This window comes from Phyllobates terribilis, unplaced genomic scaffold, assembly GCF_046119375.1.
Source record: "Phyllobates terribilis strain yellow unplaced genomic scaffold, ASM4611937v1 Scaffold_3__8_contigs__length_932513732, whole genome shotgun sequence".
Taxonomy (NCBI): domain Eukaryota; kingdom Metazoa; phylum Chordata; class Amphibia; order Anura; family Dendrobatidae; genus Phyllobates; species Phyllobates terribilis.
In genome coordinates, this window is record NW_027362763.1 from 231588508 (window position 1) to 231613025 (window position 24518).

Genomic DNA, 24518 nt, shown 5'->3' on the forward strand with positions numbered 1-24518 from the left:
GAAAAGTAGTGTTGAGCGAGCATGCTCGACACTGCTCGGTACTCGCCCGAGCATCTCACTACTCGGGATGTTCGGCGAGCACCGAGCATTTTCGGGTTACTCGGGCGGGAGCTCGGGTCTCCGCCCTGCATGTTTGGCGCTCTTTACAGAGCCAATGAACATGCAGGGATTGCCAGCCAGTCACTGTAATGCCGCAGCCATGTTGGTTGTGGGTATTACAGTGATTGGCTGACCGCACAGCGTCACCTCGAGTATTTCAAACCGGGCGCCGCCATCTTGGACACAGTCGCTCCGGATCAGACAGTGTAGGGAGAGTGCTGCTGAGCTATAGAGAGAGTTTACTGTGAAATAGGTAGTGTAGGGTCTCTAAAGCCTGCAAAATCAAACAAACAGTCCTTCTGAGGACTAATATCCATCCCAGATATCAGGCAGGCAGGCAGGCTGTATAGGAGACTCAGTGGTTATACCAACAAACACTGCATTACAATCCTGTGTGCTACCGCTGTTCAAATTGCTAGACTTAGCCCCAGGTCTCAGGGGCCAGGAAAAGTCCTTTTTTTCATCTAAATCCTCTTTTTTTTTTTCCTCAGTCAGACTGTGCAAATACCCGTCTTATTAACCTTTTGGTATCCCCCCCCCCCAAAAAAAAAAAATTTGAGTGTGTCTGTGAGTGTTCAGACACAAATATATCTGTTTAAAAGAGTCTGGTTTCAGCCAGATAACTAAAACTGTGGTTTTGCAGTTCCATGGTTCAAATCTCTGTATTATCCACTTTTTTGCCTTTTCTCCATAAAAAAAAAACTGTTTGAGTGTCTCGCTGACTGTTCAGACACAAATATACCTGTTTAAAAGATTCTGGTGTAGGCCAGAGAACTAGAAGTGTGGTTTCCCTCCTCCACCGTTCAAATCTGGGTGTAATCCACCTTTTTGCATAAAAAAAAACAGTTTGAGTGTCTCGCTGACTGTTCAGACACAAATATATTTGTTTAAAAGATTTTGGTGTAGGCCAGAGAAATAGAACTGTGGTTTTCCTCTACCATGGTTCTAATCTCCTTTTTATTACCCTTTTGCCATTGATAGTGTGAGTGTAAGCTATTTTACTTCATTTACAATCGGCAAGGCGCTTGGCAAGGGACGTGGAACTCGCTCCGAGTTCTTGACCGAATTACTATGGAAGCACACAACAACACCACTATTGCGAACTGATCAGTGTGAACAGGTTATTAATTGGATAGCAGATAATACTTCCAGTCACCTGGGCACCACCACCTCCGGCCTGTCTTCCACACGGTCAAGTCTTAGTAGCCGTGAGTCTCGACCGCATACTCCTCCTCACCCTGATGCTCCTTCCTCCCACCATGCCGAGTGTCGTCAGACAGCAACTGATCCCACAGTTGGACACTCTGAAGAGCTGTTCACTGGTCCATTTCCATATTTGTGCCCCTCGCCTGCTCCGCTTGAAGTGATGGAAGAGGAGATCCCATGTAGCGATGGCCAAATATTTGAACAGCCACGGCCACAGGAAGGTGACACTGGCAATTTGTCACAATTGGTGGACGATGACGAGACACAATTGCCACGAAGTGAGGAGGAGGACCGTGGTGCGGAAGTGGAAGAGGAGGAGGTGGTGGATGATCTAGTAACTGACCCAATGTGGCAGGAGGACACGCAGAGCGAGGCCTGCAGCACACAGGGGGAGGGAGGCAGAGTACCCCAACAGGCAAGAAGAAGCAGTATGGTGGCCGCAGACCGAAGGCGGGCAACCTTTCCCCGTAACACCAACACGAGGGACGTTGCCAGTACAACCGGTAGGTCTTCCAGAGTCTGGAATTTTTTAAAGACTCTGCTGATAACTAGAGATGAGCGTTGTTCTACTCGAACTGTTCGCCAATCTCAAATTCGAGCTGTTTTGGGCGGTGTTCGAGCCGGTCGGCGAACACGAAGAATTTGAGAAAAATTCGGCTGTTCGAGGTTATGTTCGATAACTGTTCGTGCACCAAAATCATAACTGGATTTTTTCTCAGTAATGATGAAAATTAATGTTAATACGCAGTTTGAGTGTACAGCGGGGCGGGGGGAGGGGCAGGGGATGGATCTCTGCAGGAACAATGAAGATCTCCATTTTTTTTTCTCTTTCCCGCATTTGCAGTGGGGAGGTGCAATCTGTCAGCCTATCAGCAGCGCACACACGGAGCGAAGTGCTTTTTTTCACACAAGCAAGGGCATGTGTGATTGGCAGTGTATGTCACATGTCCTTGCCCTATAAGACCAAGCCATTTTCCCCGTCGCCACCATTTTCTCACTGCTGCAGCTGCGTGTTAGACGGCACCGCTGTTGCTGTGTGCGCTATACCTTGTTAATTTCAAGCCAATTTTCGCACAAATATACAGATAGCTTGGGAGTAGGGAATAGTTGTGATTGCAGTCCTTTTAAGGACTAGGTTACAGCATTTCCTACGACTTTTATCAAGCAGGTCTGTGCTCTTAAATAGATAGATTGTGGGAGTAAAGACTAATTGTAATTGGAGTCCTTTTCAGGACTAGGTTACATCAGTTCCTATCAGTTTTTGCCAGGCAGGTCTGTGCCAGTGCTGTGCAAGTTTTTTTCACAGCATTTGGCTGAATCTAGCAAAGCTAATCCTTTTTGGCCTATTGCAGAGTGTGTTAGTCAGTGGAGTAGCCTATCTGTGTTGCAAGATATACCACCTGTGTATAGAATACCAATTTTTTTACTGCACCTAGTGAAGTAAAATCTTTTGGGCATAGCATCATTCTATTAGTCCATCTATACTGACCTCCATCAGGTTGCAAACTGAATATAATTTTTTTCTGCATCTAGCACTGAAAAAATATTTGGGCTTCTAGCAGTGTGTGGGACTTGGTCTATTAGTCCATCTATACTGACCTCCATCAGGTTGCAAATTAAAAATAATTTTTTTCTTCATTTAGCTCTGAAAAAATATTTGGGCTTCTAGCAGTTTGTGGGACTTGTTCTATTAGTCCATCTATACTGACCTCCATCAGGTTGCAAATTGAATATAATTTTTTTCTGCATCTAGCTCTGAAAAAATATTTGGGCTTCTAGCGGTGTGTGGGACTTGGTCTATTAGTCCATCTATACTGACCTCCATCAGGTTGCAAATTAAAAATATTTTTTTTCTGCATCTAGCTCTGAAAAAATATTTGGGCTTCTAGCAGTGTGTGGGACTTGGTCTATTAGTCCATCTATACTGACCTCCATCAGGTTGCAAATTAAAAATAATTTTTTTCTTCATTTATCTCTGAAAAAATATTTGGGCTTCTAGCAGCGTGTGGGACTTGTTCTATTAGTCCATCTATACTGACCTCCATCAGGTTGCAAATTAAAAATAATTTTTTTCTGCATCTAGCTCTGAAAAAATATTTGGGCTTCTAGCAGTGTGTGGGACTTGGTCTATTAGTCCATCTATACTGACCTCCATCAGGTTGCAAATTAAAAATAATTTTTTTCTTCATTTAGCTCTGAAAAAATATTTGGGCTTCTAGCAGTGTGTGGGACTTGTTCTATTAGTCCTTCTATACTGACCTCCAGCAGGTTGCAAATTGAATATAATTTTTTTCTGCATCTAGCTCTGAAAAAATATTTGGGCTTCTAGCGGTGTGTGGGACTTGGTCTATTAGTCCATCTATACTGACCTCCATCAGGTTGCAAATTAAAAATAATTTTTTTCTGCATCTAGCTCTGAAAAAATATTTGGGCTTCTAGCAGTGTGTGGGACTTGGTCTATTAGTCCATCTATACTGACCTCCATCAGGTTGCAAATTAAAAATAATTTTTTTCTGCATCTAGCTCTGAAAAAATATTTGGGCTTCTAGCAGTGTGTGGGACTTGGTCTATTAGTCCATCTATACTGACCTCCATCAGGTTGCAAATTAAATAAAAAAAATTTCTGCATCTAGCTCTGAAAAAATATTTGGGCTTCTAGCGGTGTGTGGGACTTGGTCTATTAGTCCATCTATACTGACCTCCATCAGGTTGCAAATTAAAAATAATTTTTTTCTGCATCTAGCTCTGAAAAAATATTTGGGCTTCTAGCAGTGTGTGGGACTTGGTCTATTAGTCCATCTATACTGACCTCCATCAGGTTGCAAATTAAAAATAATTTTTTTCTGCATCTAACCCAGCCAATAGTTTTGGCCTAATACCACAGTTTGGCCACTCAGCTCTGCTCGGTTACCATCCATTGTTTTTTTGTGCAAACAACTCCAGAGTTGTGAATTAGTTAACCACCAAAATGAGTGGAAAAAGGCCTGCTGCTGGTGGAAAGGGGAATAGGCGTGTTGGGAAGGGGAAAAAAGGTTGTGTCCGTGGGGTAGGTGCAGAAGAAAGACCATCTTCCAGCCAAACTAAAATGTCTACTTCTTTTAGCGGACAATGTGATAAGATCCCTTTCTTACGGCCACGCCAATCGCTACAAATTCCAGATGAGGCACAAAAACAGCAGGTGCTTCAACGGATATCAAGTGCTCCTTTAAGTGGGCTCTCCTCCACATCAACTTCAACATCACAAATACTCCAGTCCTCAAAGGTGTCACCCAAATCACACTTGCTTCCTCACAGCTCCCAAATCTCCAGCTGCCCGTCTGAGTATGAGGTAGAACAGATGGTTGAGTCTGCAGAGCTGTTTACTCATACTATAGCCTGGGAATCAGAGGTCGACTCCAGCGCTTCTGTGAATCCAGACGAGGAAATGATCTGCACTGATGCCCAGAATCTTTATGAGTCGGATCCAGGACCAGACGCAGAAGGTTCTGACCATAATGTAGACCCTCATTCCCAAACTGTAACTCCTGTTGGTGGAGACAATGAGGAAGACGATGATAAGACTCAAATACCTGATTGGAGCGACAACTTTAGTTTTTTGTCAGGGCAGGAACAGGTTGGCTCTGAGGACGACGGGTGTGATAACGCACAGGGTGATGATGATGAGGTCGGAGATCCCACTTACTGTCAACCCACAGTCAGCCAAGAGATGAGGTCAGCAGAGGAGGTGGAGGAAGATGCTAGTGACGACGAGGTCAGGTTGCGCCTTCCTGGACAGAGACGTAGTACTGGAAGCACGTCAACAACTGCATCCTCAAACACAACTCTGCCTCTCACCACAAGTCGTGGTGGCTCTTCAGGTCGCATGGGTGCTAAGCCTTGCATAGCCTGGGCATTTTTTCAGATCGATAAAGATGACCCAACTCGTGTTATCTGTAACATTTGTCAGCAAAAGCTAAGTAGAGGCCAAAAAATACATAGTTTGAGTACTTCATGCATGAACCGGCACATGGACATGAAGCATAAGTTGCAGTGGGAAGCTCAGAGTGCTACAATGCGGCCTAGCCGGCCGGGCCAACCACCGTCTGCCATATCTTGTGCATCCGCGGCCTCTTCATCCTCTGTGACTGGGGGGACAGCAGTCACACCTGTTTTGGGGCGCAGACCTGCCACCTCTTTACCCGCAACAGCCAGCGTGATTGGCAGGTCATCATTTTCTTTGGAGGTGGTAACACCAGCTGGTCTTGAGCGCTGTCCGACATCGATAGCACCACCTTTGGATCAAGGCAACCTAACATGTCCGCCTGCATCTTCCTCACAGACCGGCAGTTTGCCGGGGACACCCTTATCAACCCCGTCTAAGCACAATAGCCAGCCCTCGGTCCCTCAGATGTGGACAAGTAAAAGACCATTTCCTCCTAGCCATGAGAAAGCTAAGAGGTTGAATTTCACCATCTGCAAGCTCTTGGCTACAGAAATGCTGCCTTTCCGCCTGGTGGACACAGAGGATTTTCGAGACCTTATGTCCGTCGCAGTGCCCCAGTACCAGATGCCCAGTCGGCACTACTTCTCAAAGAAAGGTGTGCCTGCGCTCCACCAGCATGTCGCACACAACATCACCGCTTCTTTGAGAAACTCTGTGTGTGACAGGGTGCATTTCACCACAGACACTTGGACGAGTAGGCATGGACAGGGGCGTTACATGTCGCTGACTGGGCACTGGGTAACTATGGTGACAGCAGGACAAGGGGCTGCTGTCCAAGTCTTGCCGTCCCCACGAGTTGTGCGTCAATCCTCTTTATGTCAAAGTTCCTCCACTGCTTCTGCCTCCTCGGTCTTCCACCTGCACCCAAAGCCTGTCTGGTCATGCCACAAGCTTTCTAACTGCGCAGAAGGGATCCTGCACACCTCCTTACTATGCTGGCAGTAGGGCTCAACGTCATCAGGCGGTTTTTACATTGAAATGTCTGGGAAATGTGAGTCACACAGCTGAGGAGTTGTGGTCAGCTCTGGAGAACCAATTTCATGAATGGTTGTCTCCACTGGACCTGAAACCAGGGAAGGCCGTGTGCGACAATGCTGCAAACCTGGGTGCGGCCCTTCGCCGGGGCAATGTCACACACGTGCCTTGTATGGCTCACGTGTTGAACCTGGTTGTCCAGCAATTTTTAGCCCACTATCCCAGACTAGATGGCCTTCTGCAGAGGGCACGGTCGCTGTGTGCTCACTTCCGCCGTTCGCATCCCGCAGCTCAGCGACTTACATCTCTACAGAAGTCGTTGGGCCTGCCACTTCACCGGCTAAAATGCGATGTGCCTACCCGGTGGAATTCAACTCTGCACATGTTGCAGCGACTGTGGCAGCACGGACAAGCCCTGGTGCAATACGTTCTGACGTATAGCCTGGGCCAACGAGATTCAGAGGTGGGGCAAATCATGCTGGAGGAGTGGTCTCAGATCAGGGACCTATGCACCCTTCTGCACAGTTTTGAAATGGCGACGAAGATGTTTAGTGCTGACGATGCCATTATCAGCATGACTATTCCGGTGATTTACATGCTGGAGCACATGTTAAACAGAATTCGGAGTCAGGTGGTGGCACAAGAGGAGGTGGAGGAAGTAGAGGAGGAGGAGTTGTATGCGGAAGGGCTAACATCTGCAAGGTCCAGACGGTCGGCAGCACCAAGGCGGCAGGCATGTGAGGGTGGGGGAGATGATTTTACCAGGGCGCATGGTAGCAGCCAAACTAGTGAGGAAGGTGCAGGAGCCCAGGAAGAAGTGGAGGACGAACTGATGGAAGACTCATCAGATGAGGGAGACCTTGATCACATTTCTGTTGTGCGAGGTTGGGGGGAGAGGACAGAGGAAGGAAGCATGATTGTTACCTCGCCACCAACACAACAGGGACTTGGTGCTCCTGGATGCGCAACACACATGAGTGCCTTCTTGCTGCACTACCTGCAACATGACCCTCGAATTGTGAGAATTAGAAATAATCCTGACTACTGGGTTGCCACACTGTTAGATCCCCGGTACAAAAGTAAATTTGCAGAAATTATTCCTGCCATAGAAAGGGATGCACGCATGCAGGAGTATCAGCAGAGACTGTTGCAGAATCTTACATGTGCTTTTCCACAAAATACTAGTGGTGCACGTAGTGAATCTCACAGTTCCAACTTGCCAACCGTGGGACCGTCAAGTGTTCAGCACTCAAACCGTAACAGAACCACAGTATCTGCTGGTAACATCAATTTTGCGGAATCATTTCACCACTTTTTTAGCCCATCCTTTGCAAGGCCACAGGAGACAAGAAGTCTGACACATAGTCAACGCCTAGAGACGATGGTACAGGAGTATCTCCAAGTAAACATTGAAGCCACGACTGTGTCACTGGACCCTTGCTCTTTTTGGGCTTCCAATCTGGATAAATGGCCGGAGCTAGCCACTTACGCCTTGGAGATCTTGTCATGCCCCGCAGCCAGCGTTCTGTCTGAACGTGTGTTCAGCGCTGCTGGTGGTGTGCTGACAGATAAGCGCACGCGGCTCTCCACTGATAATGTAGACAGACTCACGTTCATAAAGATGAACAAATCATGGATCCGAAACGACTTTTCTACCCCTGTGTCATCCTGGGGAGAGTAAAAGCTTGATGATTGGTTAAAATCACCCTACCAACCGTTTTAAGCTTTCAAATTACTAATCATGTTTATCTGTATCTTCACTGGAAAATAATTTGGGCTTTGTAGCAGTGTGCAGCACTGATCCTATTAGGCCATCTATAATAAGCTTCACCAGATTTAAAATTAAAAATAATTTTTAGCTGCATCTAGCCCGGAAAATAATTTTGGGGCTCCGAGATGCGCAAGACACATAAGTGCCTTCTTGCTGCACTACCTGCAGCATGACCCTCATATTGTCAGAATTCGAAGTAATCATGACTACTGGGTTGCCACACTCTTAGATCCCCCAAACTTTTCGATCAACCTTTTCATTTTAATAAAGACCAAAAAAATGGTCATTTTTGAAATTATAAGCATTAGCAGGTTGTTAGAAACTGAAATCAAACAGTTTTCAACTCAAAACTTTATTCTAGGTGATGTTACATTTTCACATAGGACCCCTTGTTCGAAAGGAGCTTCTGAACTCTCTCGTCCATTGAATTTGTCAGGTTTTGGATGGTTTCTGCTTCAATTGTTTTGCATGAGGACAGAATACCCTCCCAGAGCTGTTGCTTAGATGTGAACTGCCTCCCGCCATCATAGACACTCCTTTTAATGATGCTCCAAAGGTTCTGAATGGGGTAGAGGTCAGGGGAGCATGGGGGTCACACCATAAGTTTGTCCCCTTTTATGCCCATATCAGCCAGAGATGCAGATGTTTTATGTGCAGCATGAGATGGTGCATTATCATGCAGAAAAATGATCTTGCTGTGAAATACACGGTTCTTCTTCTTGAACCATGGCAGGAAGTGCTGTTTGAGAAAATCCACATACATTATGGAGTTCATCTTTAGCGCCTTCAGGGATCCTAAAGGGGCCGACAATCTCTCTCCCCATGATTCCAGCCCAAAACATTACTCCACCTCCTCCTTGTTGGCGCTGTAGCCGTGTTTGCGTGGGGTGTCCATCAACCAGCCATCCTCCACTCCATTCATCTGGACCATCGAGTGCTGCACGGCACTCATCCGTGAACAAAACAGTTTTGAAATCAGTCTTCATGTAATGTTTGGCCCACTGGAGCCGTTTCTGCTTGTGTGAAGTGGATAGAGGAGGTCGACAGGATGGCGTATGCACAGCTGCAAACCTCTGAAGGACCCTGCATCTTGTTGTTCGGGGGACGTTGGAGGCACAAGCAGCTTCAAAAACTTGTCTGCTGCTATGACAAGGCTTTTTTGCCGCTGCTCTTTCAACCTGACGTAATTGCCTGTAGGAAAGAGTCCTCAATTTGCCCTTATCAGCACGCACACATGTGTACTGTGAATCAGCTACATACTTCTTGATTGCCAAGACACTTCATCCTGATCATCGCACAATGTTGATTGTAGTCATGCCTTGACCTAAACACTCCACAATTTGTTGCTTCTCAGCAGCCGACACATCCTTTTTCTTTCCCATTTTGGCAGAAAATGTAGGCTGCTTAATAATGTGAGAGAGCCTTCTTAAGTAGTCTTGCCTTTCATTGGACACACCTGCCAAACTAATTAGCACAGGTGTCTGCAATTGCTTACAGTGATATAAAGAGCCCTGACACACATCACCATCAATGAGTTTAACTGACAAACAAACAAATTCTTCCCTTATCACTCCTAAACACTTTTTACATAATAATTTGGAACGCGGTGTACATGTGCTTTTCCACAAAACACCAGTGGTTCACGTAATGAATCTTACAGTTCTAACTTGCCAACCGTGGTCTGTATGGAATTGTTCAATAAAGGGCCCAAAATTAAGATAACATAGATGGGAGAGGTCTCTATGAATAGGAATTCCTAAGTATTTGATACTCTGTGAGGGCCAGGCAAAGGGAAAGTTGGACTGGATGGAATCCTATATGGATTTAGGGAGGGAGACATCGAGGGCCTCAGACTTCGCTGCATTGATTTTAAAATTTTACCATGTAACAAAGTGATCTATTTCAGCCATAACAGCAGGGATGGATATATGTGATTGAGTGATATATACTAGGACATCATCAGCAAATAGAGAGCACTTGTACTCGGTGCCTCCCACCTCAATCCACCTAATATTGGGGTTATGACGAATTGATGAGAGCAGGTGCTCCGTCACTAGGATGTATAAGAGAGGGGACAGAGGACATCCCTGCCTTGTCCCATTGGTGATTGTGAAAGGTGATGAAAATGTTCTGACGCACCCCCTGGGCCTTGGGACACCCGGAGCCGGACCCTTTTTGGTGGATGCTGGTGGTTGTAGTCTTCGTGGCGGCGATCCGGTTCCGTGGCTCAGGGCGGTCAAACCAGTGGCGGAACTATTTATGTGGTTTTGATGTTTAAATGTCCGACTACGCCACCCGTGGATTGCGGTCAGAGTGAACCGCCGCTACAGGGCAGACCGCTAAGGCTGGTGTTGTGGGTGCAGCAGAGCGTAGCATAACTCCCCACGGGAGGAGTATAGCCTCAGGGCAGTGTATGCGGAGGATGGGGGTGATGGTGCAGGGCAGCAGCAGTAACGACACGGAGTCAGTGATGCAGTTCAGGGCCTTTACTCACAGTTCTTATTATCCAGACCACGTCTGCAGGTAACGGCTGCCCACGTCGTACTGTGCTCACCAGGTGAGGGGCTCAGACAACTCCCAGATAACTTTGGAGCGCTTCACAGGACCCCCTTTGTGTGTCCTTTGTCTGGCCTTTCTTACCAACACTTCTGTCCGGCTGCCTCGGGCCTCCTCTTGGTAAACTTGGCGCCAGTTTCCCTGACCCTATGTGGTGCCTTCCTAGCGGGTGGAGCAAGGGGCTGCGCCACATAAAATGTCAGAGCCTCCGGTTTCTAGCTGAGGGTCGTTTCCTGCCTCCACTAGTTCGGGGACCGGTCTCCCCCTTTGGCCTGACCCCTCCACGCAGGTGGATTCGGGCGTGCGGTGGCGACTCGCCCGTCCGCACCCCTGGGATCCCTTCATTCCTCGTTCCTGGAGCCTTCTCCGCTCCTCTTCCTTCCTTCTCCCTCTTGCAGGCCTGGGCCTCTGTTACTAGGCCCGCCTCCGGAGCAGAGCTCATGCAGAGCCCCGGCTCCCTGCCACTTCTGCTCAGACTTCTCTGCACTGAACTAAGATGGTGCCCACCTTTTATACTCCCTTCTCAATGCACCCAGGAACTGCTTCCTCCCTGCTCCTGCACTACAGGGTTCCCCTTCCTCAGTGTTCCCTCCCCCCACTCCAGCCAGGGACAGGGACTGTCGTGCCCATCTCAGGGGCATATTGGTCGCCCTGCCCCACGGCAATGTGGTGTAATGCATGCAGGTGTCGGGTCCTGATCCACACTCCATCCTTACCTGAGAGTGAGATATCACACCTCTGGGTGAGGTGCAATACGTCTGTAGCAACCGAGCCCTCAGGGTGCTACAGTTCCATTTATCTTCAGCCTAGGTGACGTATTGCGATACAGGGCCGTGATTTTGGCTATAAAAGGGTCCCCTAGACCCCTACCCCAAGCTCTTTAAGAGAATCATATATGGCGTGCCAGGAGACTCTATGGAATGCTTTCTCAGCATCCAACGAGAGTATCTAATTACAAATTTTTAACTGCATCTAGCCCAGGAAATACTTTGTGCCTAGTAGCAGTGTCTGCTAGTCAGCGGATTATCCCGGCTGTTAAGCAAGCTGCACCACCTGTAGTTTAGACACTTAATTTTTTCAAAGGAAATGCTTCGGGACCATGGGATACTTAGTGAAGAGCATCAGGAGGCACCCCAAGGCATAGGGGCTGGGACTGGCAGTAGGATGCCTTGCGGTGGACAGCCGAGCTCGATCCTTATAAAAGCTTTTTAACTGCAGCAGCTTTAGTGGACGCTACTGGAGCTGGAATTACCGTGGCTGCTGGCATGAGACTTGCCCTCCAATAGATCCTTGTAAATGGATTTAAAGTGTATTCATTCAAATTAGAGAGACAATTTAAATTAAAAAGCTTAGAGCTGCCTCCACCACAGGGGGGCTCGCTCGACCCACCAGCGGACAGGCACCAGTATTGGGAGAGGGGGGCTGGCCATCAGGGTTCACCGCGGCTCTGGCACAAACCCGGCGACACGGAGGTGGCACGGGCAGGAGCGGACTGGCCGTGTCGGCTTCTCACTTTTTGGATTTTAGAAGGGCATGACATGCCTATATCTGTGTCTCCCCCTCCTTTTACTCCTCCACCTCTTTTATTTTCGCATGACTATATGTACTTGTCACTTTTCCATGTGTTAGTTATGTCTTCTGAGCAGTTTGTCAGCTTTTGGACACCTTTGAAGGTGTTTTCTATGTGTTTCTATGTGTTTTTGTTTGCCTGCCATTGGTTTTAACGGTGTTCGAAGGTGTTCGACGAACAGTTCGACGAACAGTTCGACGAACAGTTCGGCGAACACACGGGTGTTCGACGAACCGAACCGAACTCGAACACTACGGGGGTGGCTCAACACTACTGATAACCCTAAAAAGGCCATTTGTACCACCTGCCAGGCCAGCATCAGCAGGGGTGACAAAACTACCAGCCTGACCACCACCAGCATGATCAGGCACATGTCAGAAAAGCACCCGACTTTGTGGGGCGAACCCCAGGGTCCACGACCAGTGTCAGCGGGTGTCACCACTTCTTCTTCCGCTGTTGTGCGTGTAAGATTACCCCCTGTTGTGCGTGCAAGGCAATCCCCTGTCCATACTGCATGCAAACATGCCCCCTCCTCTCAGTCTTCACTTGTTATGGCAGTTTCTCAAAAAACAGCATCAACATCCACGTCCACGTCCCACCGCAGCGTTCAATTGTCCATATCCCAGACCTTTGAACAAAAGCGCAAATTCGCAGCCAACGCCCCACAGGCCACAGTCCCAAATTCGCACATTTCACGACTGCTTGCGTTGGAAATGCTGCCTTTTAGGCTGGTGAAGGCGGAATCCTTCCGCAACCTTATGGCGGTAGCTATCCCTCGGTACTCGGTCCCCAGCCGACACTATTTTGCCCGGTGTGCCATCCCCGCACTACACAAGCACATGTCCCAAAACATCTGCCGTGCCCTCAACAACGCAGTTACTTGGAGAGTCCACCTGACAACGGACACATGGACAAGTGCTTGTGGCCAGGGACGGTACAGCTCACTGACGGCACACTGGGTAAACATAGTGGAAGCCGGGACCCAGTCGGACCTTGTGATGGAACACATCCTCCCCACACCGAGGATTGCGGGCCCTATGTCAGTCAGAGTTGCCCCCACAGTGTACAGCTCCTGCGCATCATCCTCCTCCTCCTCCTCATGTTCAGCCTCCATCTCAGATATGACCACATCAGTTACAAGCTGGAAGCACTGCAGTACTGCCTCAGCCAAGTGGCAACAGGCTGTGCTGAAACTCATAAGCTTAGGTGATAAACCTCACACTGCTTGTGAGTTGTGGACAGCTGTGAAAGAGCAGGCAAATCTGTGGCTGAGACCACTGAAACTACATCCAGGCATGGTCGTGTGTGACCATGGCCGTAACCTGGTGGCGGCTCTGAGGCGAGGCGAGATCACACACGTACCATGCCTGGCTCATGTGCTTAACCTCATGGTTCAGCGGTTTCTTAAATCGTACCCCGAGTTGCCAGATACGCTCGTCAAAGTACGCCGCCTGTCAGCTCATTTTTGGAAGTCGGCTACAGCTTCCGCCGCCCTTGCTGTGTTGCAGCAGCGTTTGCAGCTTCCGGCACACTGACTGGTGTGTGATGTCCCCACACATTGGAACTCTACCCTCCACATGTTGCAAAGGATTTGTGAGCAGAAGAGAGCAGTTGTGGAGTACCAGCTGCAACAAGGCCGTCGATATTCAGGTCTGACTCCACACATAAGACCTCAGGAGTGGACCTGGATGTCTGACATATGTACCATCCTGACAAACTTTGAGGAGGCCACCAAGATGGTGAGTGGCGATGACACCATCATTAGCATCAGCATCCCACTTGTCTGTCTTTTGCAACACTCTCTGCAGAGAATTAAAGAGGAAGCATTGCAGCCAGAGTATGATGAGATGGATCAAGAAGCCATAGCGGGCTATTACAAACAGCCCAGACTCATCTCATCCCAACGTGCATTGGGGGACAATGAGGGAGAGGAGGAGGAGGAGGAGGAAGAACAGGAGCTGGTATCATGCGCTGTAGACGGTAGTACCTGTACAACTGTCATACCGTCGGTTCAGCACGGGTGGCCTGAGGACAGGGGGGAGGAGGAGTAGGAGGAGAGCATGGTCAGTCATCATCTTGGTGAGGACACGGAAGTCTTGCCCATTACCAGTCTGGCACACATGGCTGACTTTATGTTACGCTGCCTTAACCATGACCCTCTCGTTGTCAAAATGTTGGGTGACAGTCATTACTGGTCGGTGACACTTTTAGACCCCCGCTACAAGGAGAACTTTCACTCTCTTATTCCTGAGGTGGAGAGGTCTACAAAAATGGGGCAGTACCAGAAGGCCTTTGCTGCAGAACTGTTAAAAAAATTCCCATCTGAACACGCAGAGGTCACTGTTCGTTGCCCAACCAAGGCGTACAGGCGAGAGAGACGCAACTCCAATCCAGCAGAGGCAGGGGAACACTGTCAACATTCTGGGACAGTTTTCTGAGACCCGCCCAGCTTACAGGCCCTGAGGCGCGGGGTACTCTCACAAGGAGTGGAAAGTTTCAAAAGATGGTGAGGAAGTACCTTGCCGACCGTACCAGCATCCTCCATGATTCCTCTGTGCCTTTTAATTATTGGGTATCCAAGCTGGACACTTGGAATGAACTCGCTCTGTACAACTTGGAGGTCCTGACCTGCCCTGCCACTAGGGTGTTATCGGAGCGTGTTTTTAGTGCCACTGGGGGAATTATAACTGATAAGCGCACTCGCCTGTCAACTGACAATGCTGACAAGCTGACCCTTATCAAAATGAACAAGGGCTGGATTGGGCCAGACTTCTCATCACCACCAAATGACAGCAGAGTAACATAAAGTCAAATCCACTGTGTTATTTCGGGAGGTGTATTCCCATGCACTGCTTCACACCCACACATGGGTATACACTTCCTCATTTCGGCTGTTTTTTGCTCTTCTCCTTATCCTCAGCCTCCACCACCACTATACCACCAGGGTGACCGTGGTCCGTGTTGCCGGCATTGCAAGTTCCTCCGTTCTAATTTTTGGCAGCTTTTGCTTGGAAGGCATAGGCAAAGACTATGAGAGACCCACTCCCCAATAATGGGAATAATGTTTTTAATATGCTGTACTGCATGGCTCTTGTAAGGGGCATTGCAAGTTCCTCTATCCTAATTTTTGGCAGCTTTTGCTTGGAAGGCATAGGCAAAGACTATGAGAGACCCACTCCCCAATAATGGGAATAATGTTTTTAATATGCTGTACTGCATGGCTCTTGTAAGGGGCATTGCAAGTTCCTCCGTCCTAATTTTTGGCAGCTTTTACTTGGAAGGCATAGGCAAAGACTATGGGAGATCCACTCCCCAATAATGGGAATAATGTTTTTAATATGCTGTACTGCATGGCTCTTGTAAGGGGCATTAAAATCGTCTTGTTAAGCTACTGTGACCTCCACGTCTCTTCTAAGGGTCATTGGTATTGTCTTTTTATTCCACTGTGACCTCCACGTCTCTTCCAAGGGGCATTAAAACCGTCTTTTTAAGCTACTGTGACCTCCACGTCTCTTCCAATGGGCATTAAAACCATCTTGTTAAACCACTCTGAACTCCACGTCTCTTCCAAGGGGCATTAAAATCGTCTTGTTAAACCACTCTGAACTCCACGTCTCTTCCAAGGGGCATTAAAATCGTTTTGTTAAGCTACTGTGACCTCCACGTCTCTTCCAAGGGTCATTGATATTGTCTTTTTATTCCACTGGGACCTCCACCACTCTTCCAAGGGGCATTGATATTGTCTTTTTATTCCACTGCGACCTCCACCACTCTTCCAAGGGGCATTAATATTGTCTTTTTATTCCACTGTGACCTCCACCACTCTTCCAAGGGGCATTGATATTGTCTTTTTATTCCACCGTAATCTCCACCACTCTTCCAAGGGGCATGGATATTGTCTTTTTATTCCACTGGGACCTCCACCACTCTTCCAAGGGGCATTGGTATTGTCTTTTTATTCCACTGTGACCTCCACGTCTCTTCCAAGGGGCATTAAAACCGTCTTGTTAAGCTACTGTGACCTCCACATCTCTTCCAAGGGGCATTAAAACCGTCTTGTTAAACGACTCTGAACTCCACGTCTCTTCCAAGGGGCATTAAAATCGTCTTGTTAAGCTACTGGGATCTCCACGTCTCTTCCAAGGGTCATTGATATTGTCTTTTTATTCCACTGGGACCTCCACCACTTTTCCAAGGGGCATTGATATTGTCTTTTTATTCCACTGTGACCTCCACCACTCTTCCAAGGGGCATGGATATTGTCTTTTTATTCCACTGCGACCTCCACCACTCTCCCAAGGGGCATTGATATTGTCTTTTTATTCCACTGTAATCTCCACCACTCCTCCAAGGGGCATTAAAACCGTCTTGTTAAACCACCCTGAACACTACGTCTCTTCCAAGGGGCATTAAAACTGTCTTGTTAAGCTACTGTAACCTCCACATCTCTTCCAAGGGGCATTAAAACCGTCTTGTTAAACCACCCTGAACACTACGTCTCTTCCAAGGGGCATTAAAACCGTCTTGTTAAGCTACTGTGACCTCCACGTCTCTTCCAAGGGGCATTAAAACCCATGTCTTTTCAGCACTGTATGCATGTGTCACACAGCACATGGCCAGATAAGGTTGTAAAATGTTAAAATGACATTTCCCGGTGAATGTATTTGTCACGGTTGAAAGCAATACAAAAGTGCGAAAACGCAGAAAAAATGCTACTTGTGAACATAGCCCAAGGTGTGGAGGAGTATTTTTGTTTTTGGTTATTTATTTTACCTTATATACAAGTATTTACCCTGGAAAGGATGTTCCTTAACATATTTCACAGGAAAACCGTTTCAGTTTTGTTTTTGAACGTTTTATTGTGAGCCCGTAAAAGTGGCTTAATACCTCTGACTACGTTGTTGACAGCAGTGACCTGGGGGTCATAAATGCTTCCTGGGGCGATCCCCATGCTGTCCGCATGTCATTTAAGCACTGTCACTATCCTTTTGGGCACGTTTTAGGCTTTCTACAGACTGCCGGGGGTGCCGCCTCAAAAATGCTCGGGTCTCCGATAGAGTAACATTGGGCTCGTTGCTCGGGTCGAGCACCCGAGTATCACGGTGAGCTCGGCCCGAGGTTCAAGCACCCGAGCATTTTAGTGCTCGCTCAACACTAGTGAGAAGCACTTGTACTTGTATCATGCGTCTAAATATTGCCCTATTGCCCTGTACATCTAAAAGGAAATACACGGTATTAGTTATAGAAGCAACACAAGATCACAAAAATACAGGCAAACAGGGCCCTGGCTCGCTGCTATTTAACCTTATTTCACTTTGACTGCATTATTATGGCAACTCTATTTTATGTGATAGGTTCAAGAGGTGTTTGCTAACTTTTTTTTTATAGTATTCCCCGCCTTTCTAGGAGGCCCACCTTGGGACCCCTCACACAATTGTGCCGTTGATTAGTGCCCTATATCGCTTGGCTTTCCATTATTTGCTATATTATTACTCCTTGACAGTACAAAAAAAAACATTTTTTTGCACTTGTGGTTATATACTGCAATCTTGTCATCACATTGAAATTGCAGGGTGTATATTCTTGTTCAGGTGTTTCCCTATCTCTGTCTATATTCTTGTGAGCTTGTGTTGTCTCTATAGCTAATATCATTTATTTATTTCATTTTAGAGGTAGTAATAAAGATGTGGTTTTATCCCAGATATCCGCCCTTCACTTCTTTCTCTTAATACATGTTCATCTCGTAATACATACTTAGTACACTACATTTTCTTTACCTATTTTTGCATTTTTTTTTTTTGTGTCCCACTTGGGGACTCGAAGCTTTGATTGTTTTAACCCTACTGAGCAAAAATCAAGAGTGAAAGGGAGCCCTCTCCTTCGTCCAAACTCCATAAATATTACACTTGCTATTGAGCCTGGCATTTAAAGTAACACTACAACCAAAAGTATTGTCATGTATTCCCTTTGCAATAAGTATGTTGTACACAGTGCATGTTCTCATGTTTTTACCAATGGCCATCTTCTACCATGATCTGCACCATTCCGATCCTCTCCTGAGACACGTGACTGCAGTTTAGACTAGCCCAGTCATACAGTGTCCTCAGTGTAGTTTTCTCAATGTAATCTTACTAAAGCCTCGATGTGAACCTCATAGACTTACATACAGAAGTTGCTGTGTGATCTGGCTATTCTGAATTGTGGTCACGTGCTGCAGGAGAGGACCAGAATGGCTTTGATCATGGGAGAAGGCAGTGATCAATAAATATATGAAGACATGCACAGTGCACAACATACATATTGCAAAGAGACTGAGCAATAATATTTTTAGTTTAAGGGGTCAAAGAGCCTAGAATCAAGGATCTTTTGATCTCATATGTCCCAGCAAGGTGTCTGCTGTAAATTACTGTGGCAAAGCTCCATGCTATCTATACAGTGGTGGACATACCATCTGTGCAACCTATGCATCCATACAGGGGTCCAAGAGGTGACGGGGCCTGTACCTACTTTCAAAGAAGGCAGCATTATGATGAACCGAGGGGGCTTCTTCTCTTTGTGTCCACTTCTGTATCCACTGAACTTAAAATGACATTCTGTTGCAGATAGAAGACCACAATTAGTGATTGTACATCTTTTGGCAGAAAGGAGTTAATTAAATCAGGACCAGCTATTCATGTATCCAGAAGGAGATTGCTTGCTTGAGCTGTTACCTGCCACATTATTTTGAGCATTAATCAATTATCACGAGTCCCAGCAACTCAAAGAACATGATGAGACATCTAGTAAATAACAATAAAAAAAAATCTATTGAAAGAACTAATTTATGCAGAGAGGTGGAAATAGACACCATGGGACCCCGTGGGGCTCATTCGGATGAGCGTATTCGGATGAGCGTATACTCGATCAGTGTGCTGTGTACTCAACAGACAGCACAGTAACACTATTGGTGCACAATACACACCAGTAGCTTTTCATTAGAACCAATGGATCATGTGAAATAGATGCAGCATACACTAGTTTGGTGCAATTTATGGACCAGGCCAATGCATGTCAATAGCAGGCAGCTCATGCACCCATTCACTATGCAGACAAGCACATGGAGCCTTCATATCCACAGGCTAGTGTATGACATTTATATGGGACATCACAATGATCTAATCCAGTTCTGCTGTCCTAAATGCCAAAAACATGACTGACCTCTGAACGTGGGTGAGGGGAGTGGATATGTTAGAGGATCGAATATATACACGACACTTAGATCAAACTCTGATCAAAGTTTGAGCCGAGTGTCAGCTTAGTGTGATCTGATTTGCGGAGCCACTTGCAGATCGGCACTGACCCATTGAATAACATTGGGCCGAGTGCAATCCAATAAAACATCAGATAGCACTCGTCTGATGTGTACGCTCGTGTGAGAGAGTCCTTAGAGAAATCCTAAACTGTGAAAAAGTTCCAGTACAAAGCTCAGCGTTTTCCGGCAATCTAATAAGTGGCCACTAGGGATGAGCGAGCATACTCGGAAAAGGAGTTATCCGGGTGCGCTTGAGTTCAGATAGAGGAGCCGGCGTGCTCGAGTCAAATGCTTGCGTACCCGCGGCCGCATGTATCGTGGCTCGACACACGGGCATTCTCCGCATTTAGCGGCTGTGTATCAGCCACTATACATGTGGCCGTGGGTACCCGAGCATTTGACTCGAGCACGCCGGCTCCTCTATCTGAACTCAAACACACTCGAATAACTCCTTATGCTCATCCCTAGCGGCCACAGCTCTTCTCTGTCGGGGCATTTCAAGAGCCCATCCCTGGGATCCCAGTAGAAGGACTCACACCACTAAGTTATAACATTTAGAAGTGATAATTTAAAAAGTTGGGAATTACCCTTTAAACAACTGCTTACAGTGCAAATATCATATATATTGTTATAAACGGTTTTAAAGAGTCTTATGCAAATAAAATATGTTTTGAAGCCAATAAAAATATATAATCTTTTGTTTATTTTTCAGGACGTTATGTACTTTGAGCAATCGTCAGATGGCATCTGAGGTTTTTAAAACAAAATGTTTATTTCGATAAAGAAGTAGAAACCCACAAAATAATCTCATAGGAAGATGTCATGGAAGAAATGTTTAAGAAAAAGGAGATTTGTAAATAAATTGAACAATTAATGCTTGAGGAAATATGATTTTACTGAACACTATTTGCACTAGTCATATTATTATTATTATTGTTGTTTGTAAATAGTGTAATGTCGGCATTTTTAAACATGAAATGCTTTTGTGTATTTCTTGTTTTACTGATTTGTATACATCTGAGAAACCTGAAATCAATTTTCCAGCAAGGTAAAGACAAGATACAAATTACTGAAGCTGAAAGCCATCTAAGGCTTTGATAAAAGTGTGTTTGTAAATGATATGTTGATATATGACAAATTTGTTATATTTGATGCAGGAAATCCCATGACTTGCCCATAAATATATGCCTTTGCCCTAGAAAAAGACCCATTTGGATGTTTGGAACAGATTTTCAGTTCAAGAAATTTCACAAGTCCCACAAATCTGCCGAATCCTGCCATACACCAAATAGCCAGCAGATGGCAGACAAATATGTAAATGAAGGTTTAGTAAAGTTAACACTTTAAAACAAGGTATAACAAGCTTTACTACTCCGTCAGCATATTCGTCAGTAACGGGACTTTATACCAGGATAGTGTTCTTGTTTTGTCACAATAAAAGCAGAGTCCACCAGCAGAAAATCTATCTAATCTTTTATTATAGCTACATATAAAAATAATTTGTGTCACATAGAATGAGCTATACATTTGGTTGGTTTAACCAAGGCAATGGGGCGCCAGGCTGAGGCTTTGATTACACCACTTTTTGCGATGTTCAGCTAGCTATTTTTTTGAGTTTGTTCAAGAAACAAATCCTGAAATCTAAGCTAATGCCTAGATATACTGTATATTCTGCCATTGCATAAGTCTCATATACACAGTCCTGTTAGGGCATATGAACATAATTGATAAAGTTCACTGCTTGGAAAGACACTCGGTAAGCAAAGCAAAACACTGTTAAAAGTGTACCCAAAGAATAAGTTAAAATATGGAAGTACGAGGCACATGGTAAGTAGGGAGCAATGTTAGACATTTTAGGCACATATAGGGGCAGATAAAGAACTGAAATCTACAAAGGAATGAAAAAAAGCATTGTGACAAATTCTGATCTGTCAGCTCCCCTGTGTAGTGATGAGCGAACGCGCTCACCACTGCTTGGTACTCGCCCGAGCATCACTGTGCTCGACAAGCTCGGCGCTCGGCGAGTATTTCCGGGTTGCTTGGGTGGGAACTCGGGTCCCCTCCATGCATGTTTGGTACTCTTTAGAGAGCCATTGAACATGCAGGGATTGTCTGCCATGCACTGTAATGCCGTGTTGGTTGTGGGCATTAAAGTGATTGGCTGGCCGCACAGCACCATCAGGTCTATATAAGACCTGGCGCCGCCATGCTCATCACAATCTACCCCGGAATCAGGCAGAGTAGGGAGAAATGCTGCTGAGTCAGGGAGAGATTTGCTTCATCATAGTTAGTATAGGTATTCCACAACATATATACTGTATATATACAATACAGACCAAAAGTTTGGACACACCTTCTCATTTAAAGATTTTTCTGTATTTTCATGACTATGAAAATTGTACATTCACACTGAAGGCATAAAAACTATGAATTAACACATGTGGAATTATATACTTAACAAAAAAAGTGCGAAACAACTGAAAATATGTCTTATATTCTAGGTTCTTCAAAGAAGCCACCTTTTGCTTTGATGACTGCTTTTCACACTCTTGGCATTCTCTTGATGAGCTTCAAGAGGTAGTCACCGGAAATGGTTTTCACTTCACAGGTGTGCCCTGCCAGGTTCAACAAGTGGGATTTCTTGCCTTATAACTGGGGTTGGGACCATCAGTTGTGTTGTGCAGAAGTCAAGTGGATACACAGCTGATAGTCCTACTGAATAGACTGTTAGAATTTGTATTATGGCAAGAAAAAAGCAACTAAGTAAAGAAAAACGAGTGGCCATCATTACTTTAGGAAATGAAGGTCAGTCAGTATGAAAAATTGGGAAAACTTTGAAAGTGTCCCCAAGTGCAGTTGCAAAAACCATCAAGCACTACAAAGAAACTGGCTCACACGAGGATCGCCCCAGGAAAGGAAGACCAAGAGTCACCTCTGCTTCTGAGGATAAGTTTATCTGAGTCAACAGCCTCAGAAATCGCAGGTTTACAGCAGCTCAGATTAGAGACCAGGTCAATGCCACACAGAGTTCTAGCAGCAGACACATCTCTTCAATAACTGTTAAAAGGAGACTTTGTGCAGCAGGCCTTCATGGTAAAATAGCTGCTAGGAAACCACTGCTAAGGACAGGCAACAAGCAGTAGAGACTTGTTTGGGATAAAGAGCACAAGGAATGGACATTAGACCAGTGGAAATCTGTGCTTTGGTCTGATGAGTCCAAATTTGAGATCTTTGGTTCCAACCACCGTGTCTTTGTGCGATGCAGAAAAGGTGAATGGATGGACTCTACATGTCTGGTTCCCACCGTGAAGCATGGAGGAGGAGGTGTGATAGTGTGGGGGTGCTTTGCTGGTGATACTGTTGGGGATTTATTCAAAATTGAAGGCATACTGAACCAGCATGGCTGCCACAGCATCTTGCAGCGGCATGCTATTCCATCCGGTTTGCATTTACTTGGACCATCATTTATTTTTCAGCAGGACAATGACCCCAAACACACCTCCAGGCTGTGTAAGGGCTATTTGACCAAGAAGGAGAGTGATGGGGTGCTACGCCAGATGACCTGGCCTCCACAGTGACCAGACCTGAACCCAATCGAGATAGTTTGGGGTGAGCTGGACCGCAGAGTGAAGGCAAAAGGGCCAACAAGTGCTAAGCATCTCTGGGAACTCCTTCAAGATTGTTGGAAGACCATTTCCGGTGACTACCTCTTGAAGCTCATCAAGAGAATGCCAAGAGTGTGCAAAGCAGTCATCAAAGCAAAAAGTGGCTACTTTGAAGAACCTAGAATATAAGACATATTTTTAGTTGTTTCACACTTTTTTGTTAAGTATATAATTCCACATGTGTTAATTCATAGTTTTGATGCCTTCAGTGTGAATGTACAATTTTCAAAGTCATGAAAATACAGAAAAATCTTTAAATGAGATGGTGTGTCCAAACTTTTGGTCTGTACTGTATATCCAACTGAATTAACAGTCCTTCTGAGGACTAATCAAGCTGCATATATTCAGTGGTGATAGCAGGAGTTAGGCAGGCAGGCAGGGTATGACTGTAGTGCATATAGTGCAAGAGGGTCCATTGAACGTCCTGTTAGTATAGGTATTCCACAACATATATATATATCCATCTGAACTAACAGTCCTTCTGAGGAATAATCCAGCTGCATATAATCAGTGCTAGGCAGGCAGTGTATGTGGCAGACTGCAGTGTATGATATAGCACAAGAGGGTCCATTAAACGTTCCTGCTGCTGTAATAATTACAGATATTTGTAGACATAGCCCCAGATATCAGGGGCCAGGGCAAATTTTTTTTTTATCTTTATCCTGGTTATTTGCTTAAAAAACAGTCCAAAGTACACCATTTTTCTGCTCCATTTGCTTGTTCTCACTGCAGAATAAAGCCAGATCTATTCCATATTTCAGCGATAAAAATCCAGAAATTTTAACTGAACGTGGAAAATATTGGCCTCCTTTTCCATTCTGTTGCAGTGTGTCAGTCAAGCTGTTCTCACTAGGTGTCTGTGAAGAATAGTATTAGTAAATTACAGGCCTGCTATTTAAAACCGTGGTTCTCTGTCAGACATATCACCTATAAGACTGTTCCAAAATCAGACATTTCTTCCAATTTGATTTTGTTGCAGTGTGTCTGTCAAGCTATTCACACACGGTCTCTGTGTAGAATAATATTAGTAAATTACCGGCCTGCTATTTAAAACCGTTGTTCTCTGTCAGATGTATCATATATAACTGCAGTTCATATTCAGCCATTTGTAGTGAACATGGAAAATATTGTCCTCCATTTATAGATCGTAGCAGTGTGTCAGTGTACACCATTTTACAGCTCCATTTGCTTGTTCGCAGAATAGAGCAAGATTTTTTTCATTTTATTCATATTACTGTATTGTGGAAGCAGAGGAACTTTTTTCAATGATCAGATGCACGTGATCCATATGACTGCCGTAATAATGCAGAAGTTTTGTGGAGCGTGCCAAATATTCCACTCCATTTAAAGTCAGCCACCTGTGTTTTGTTGAACCAATTGACACTTGGTCACTGACAAATACC

General features: G+C 45.7%; 1 protein-coding gene across 1 annotated transcript in view; it reads left to right on the plus strand.

Moving 5' to 3' along the window:
• LOC141258053 (phospholipid scramblase family member 5-like) overlaps positions 1-20640 on the plus strand; it is a 179627-nt gene extending 158987 nt beyond the window's left edge. The window contains exon 7 of the mRNA XM_073673052.1: positions 20163-20640. Coding sequence (XP_073529153.1) covers positions 20163-20201 — 39 coding nt within the window. The 3' untranslated portion in view covers positions 20202-20640. The remainder of the gene's footprint in view (positions 1-20162) is intronic.
• Positions 20641-24518: the final 3878 nt, after the last annotated feature.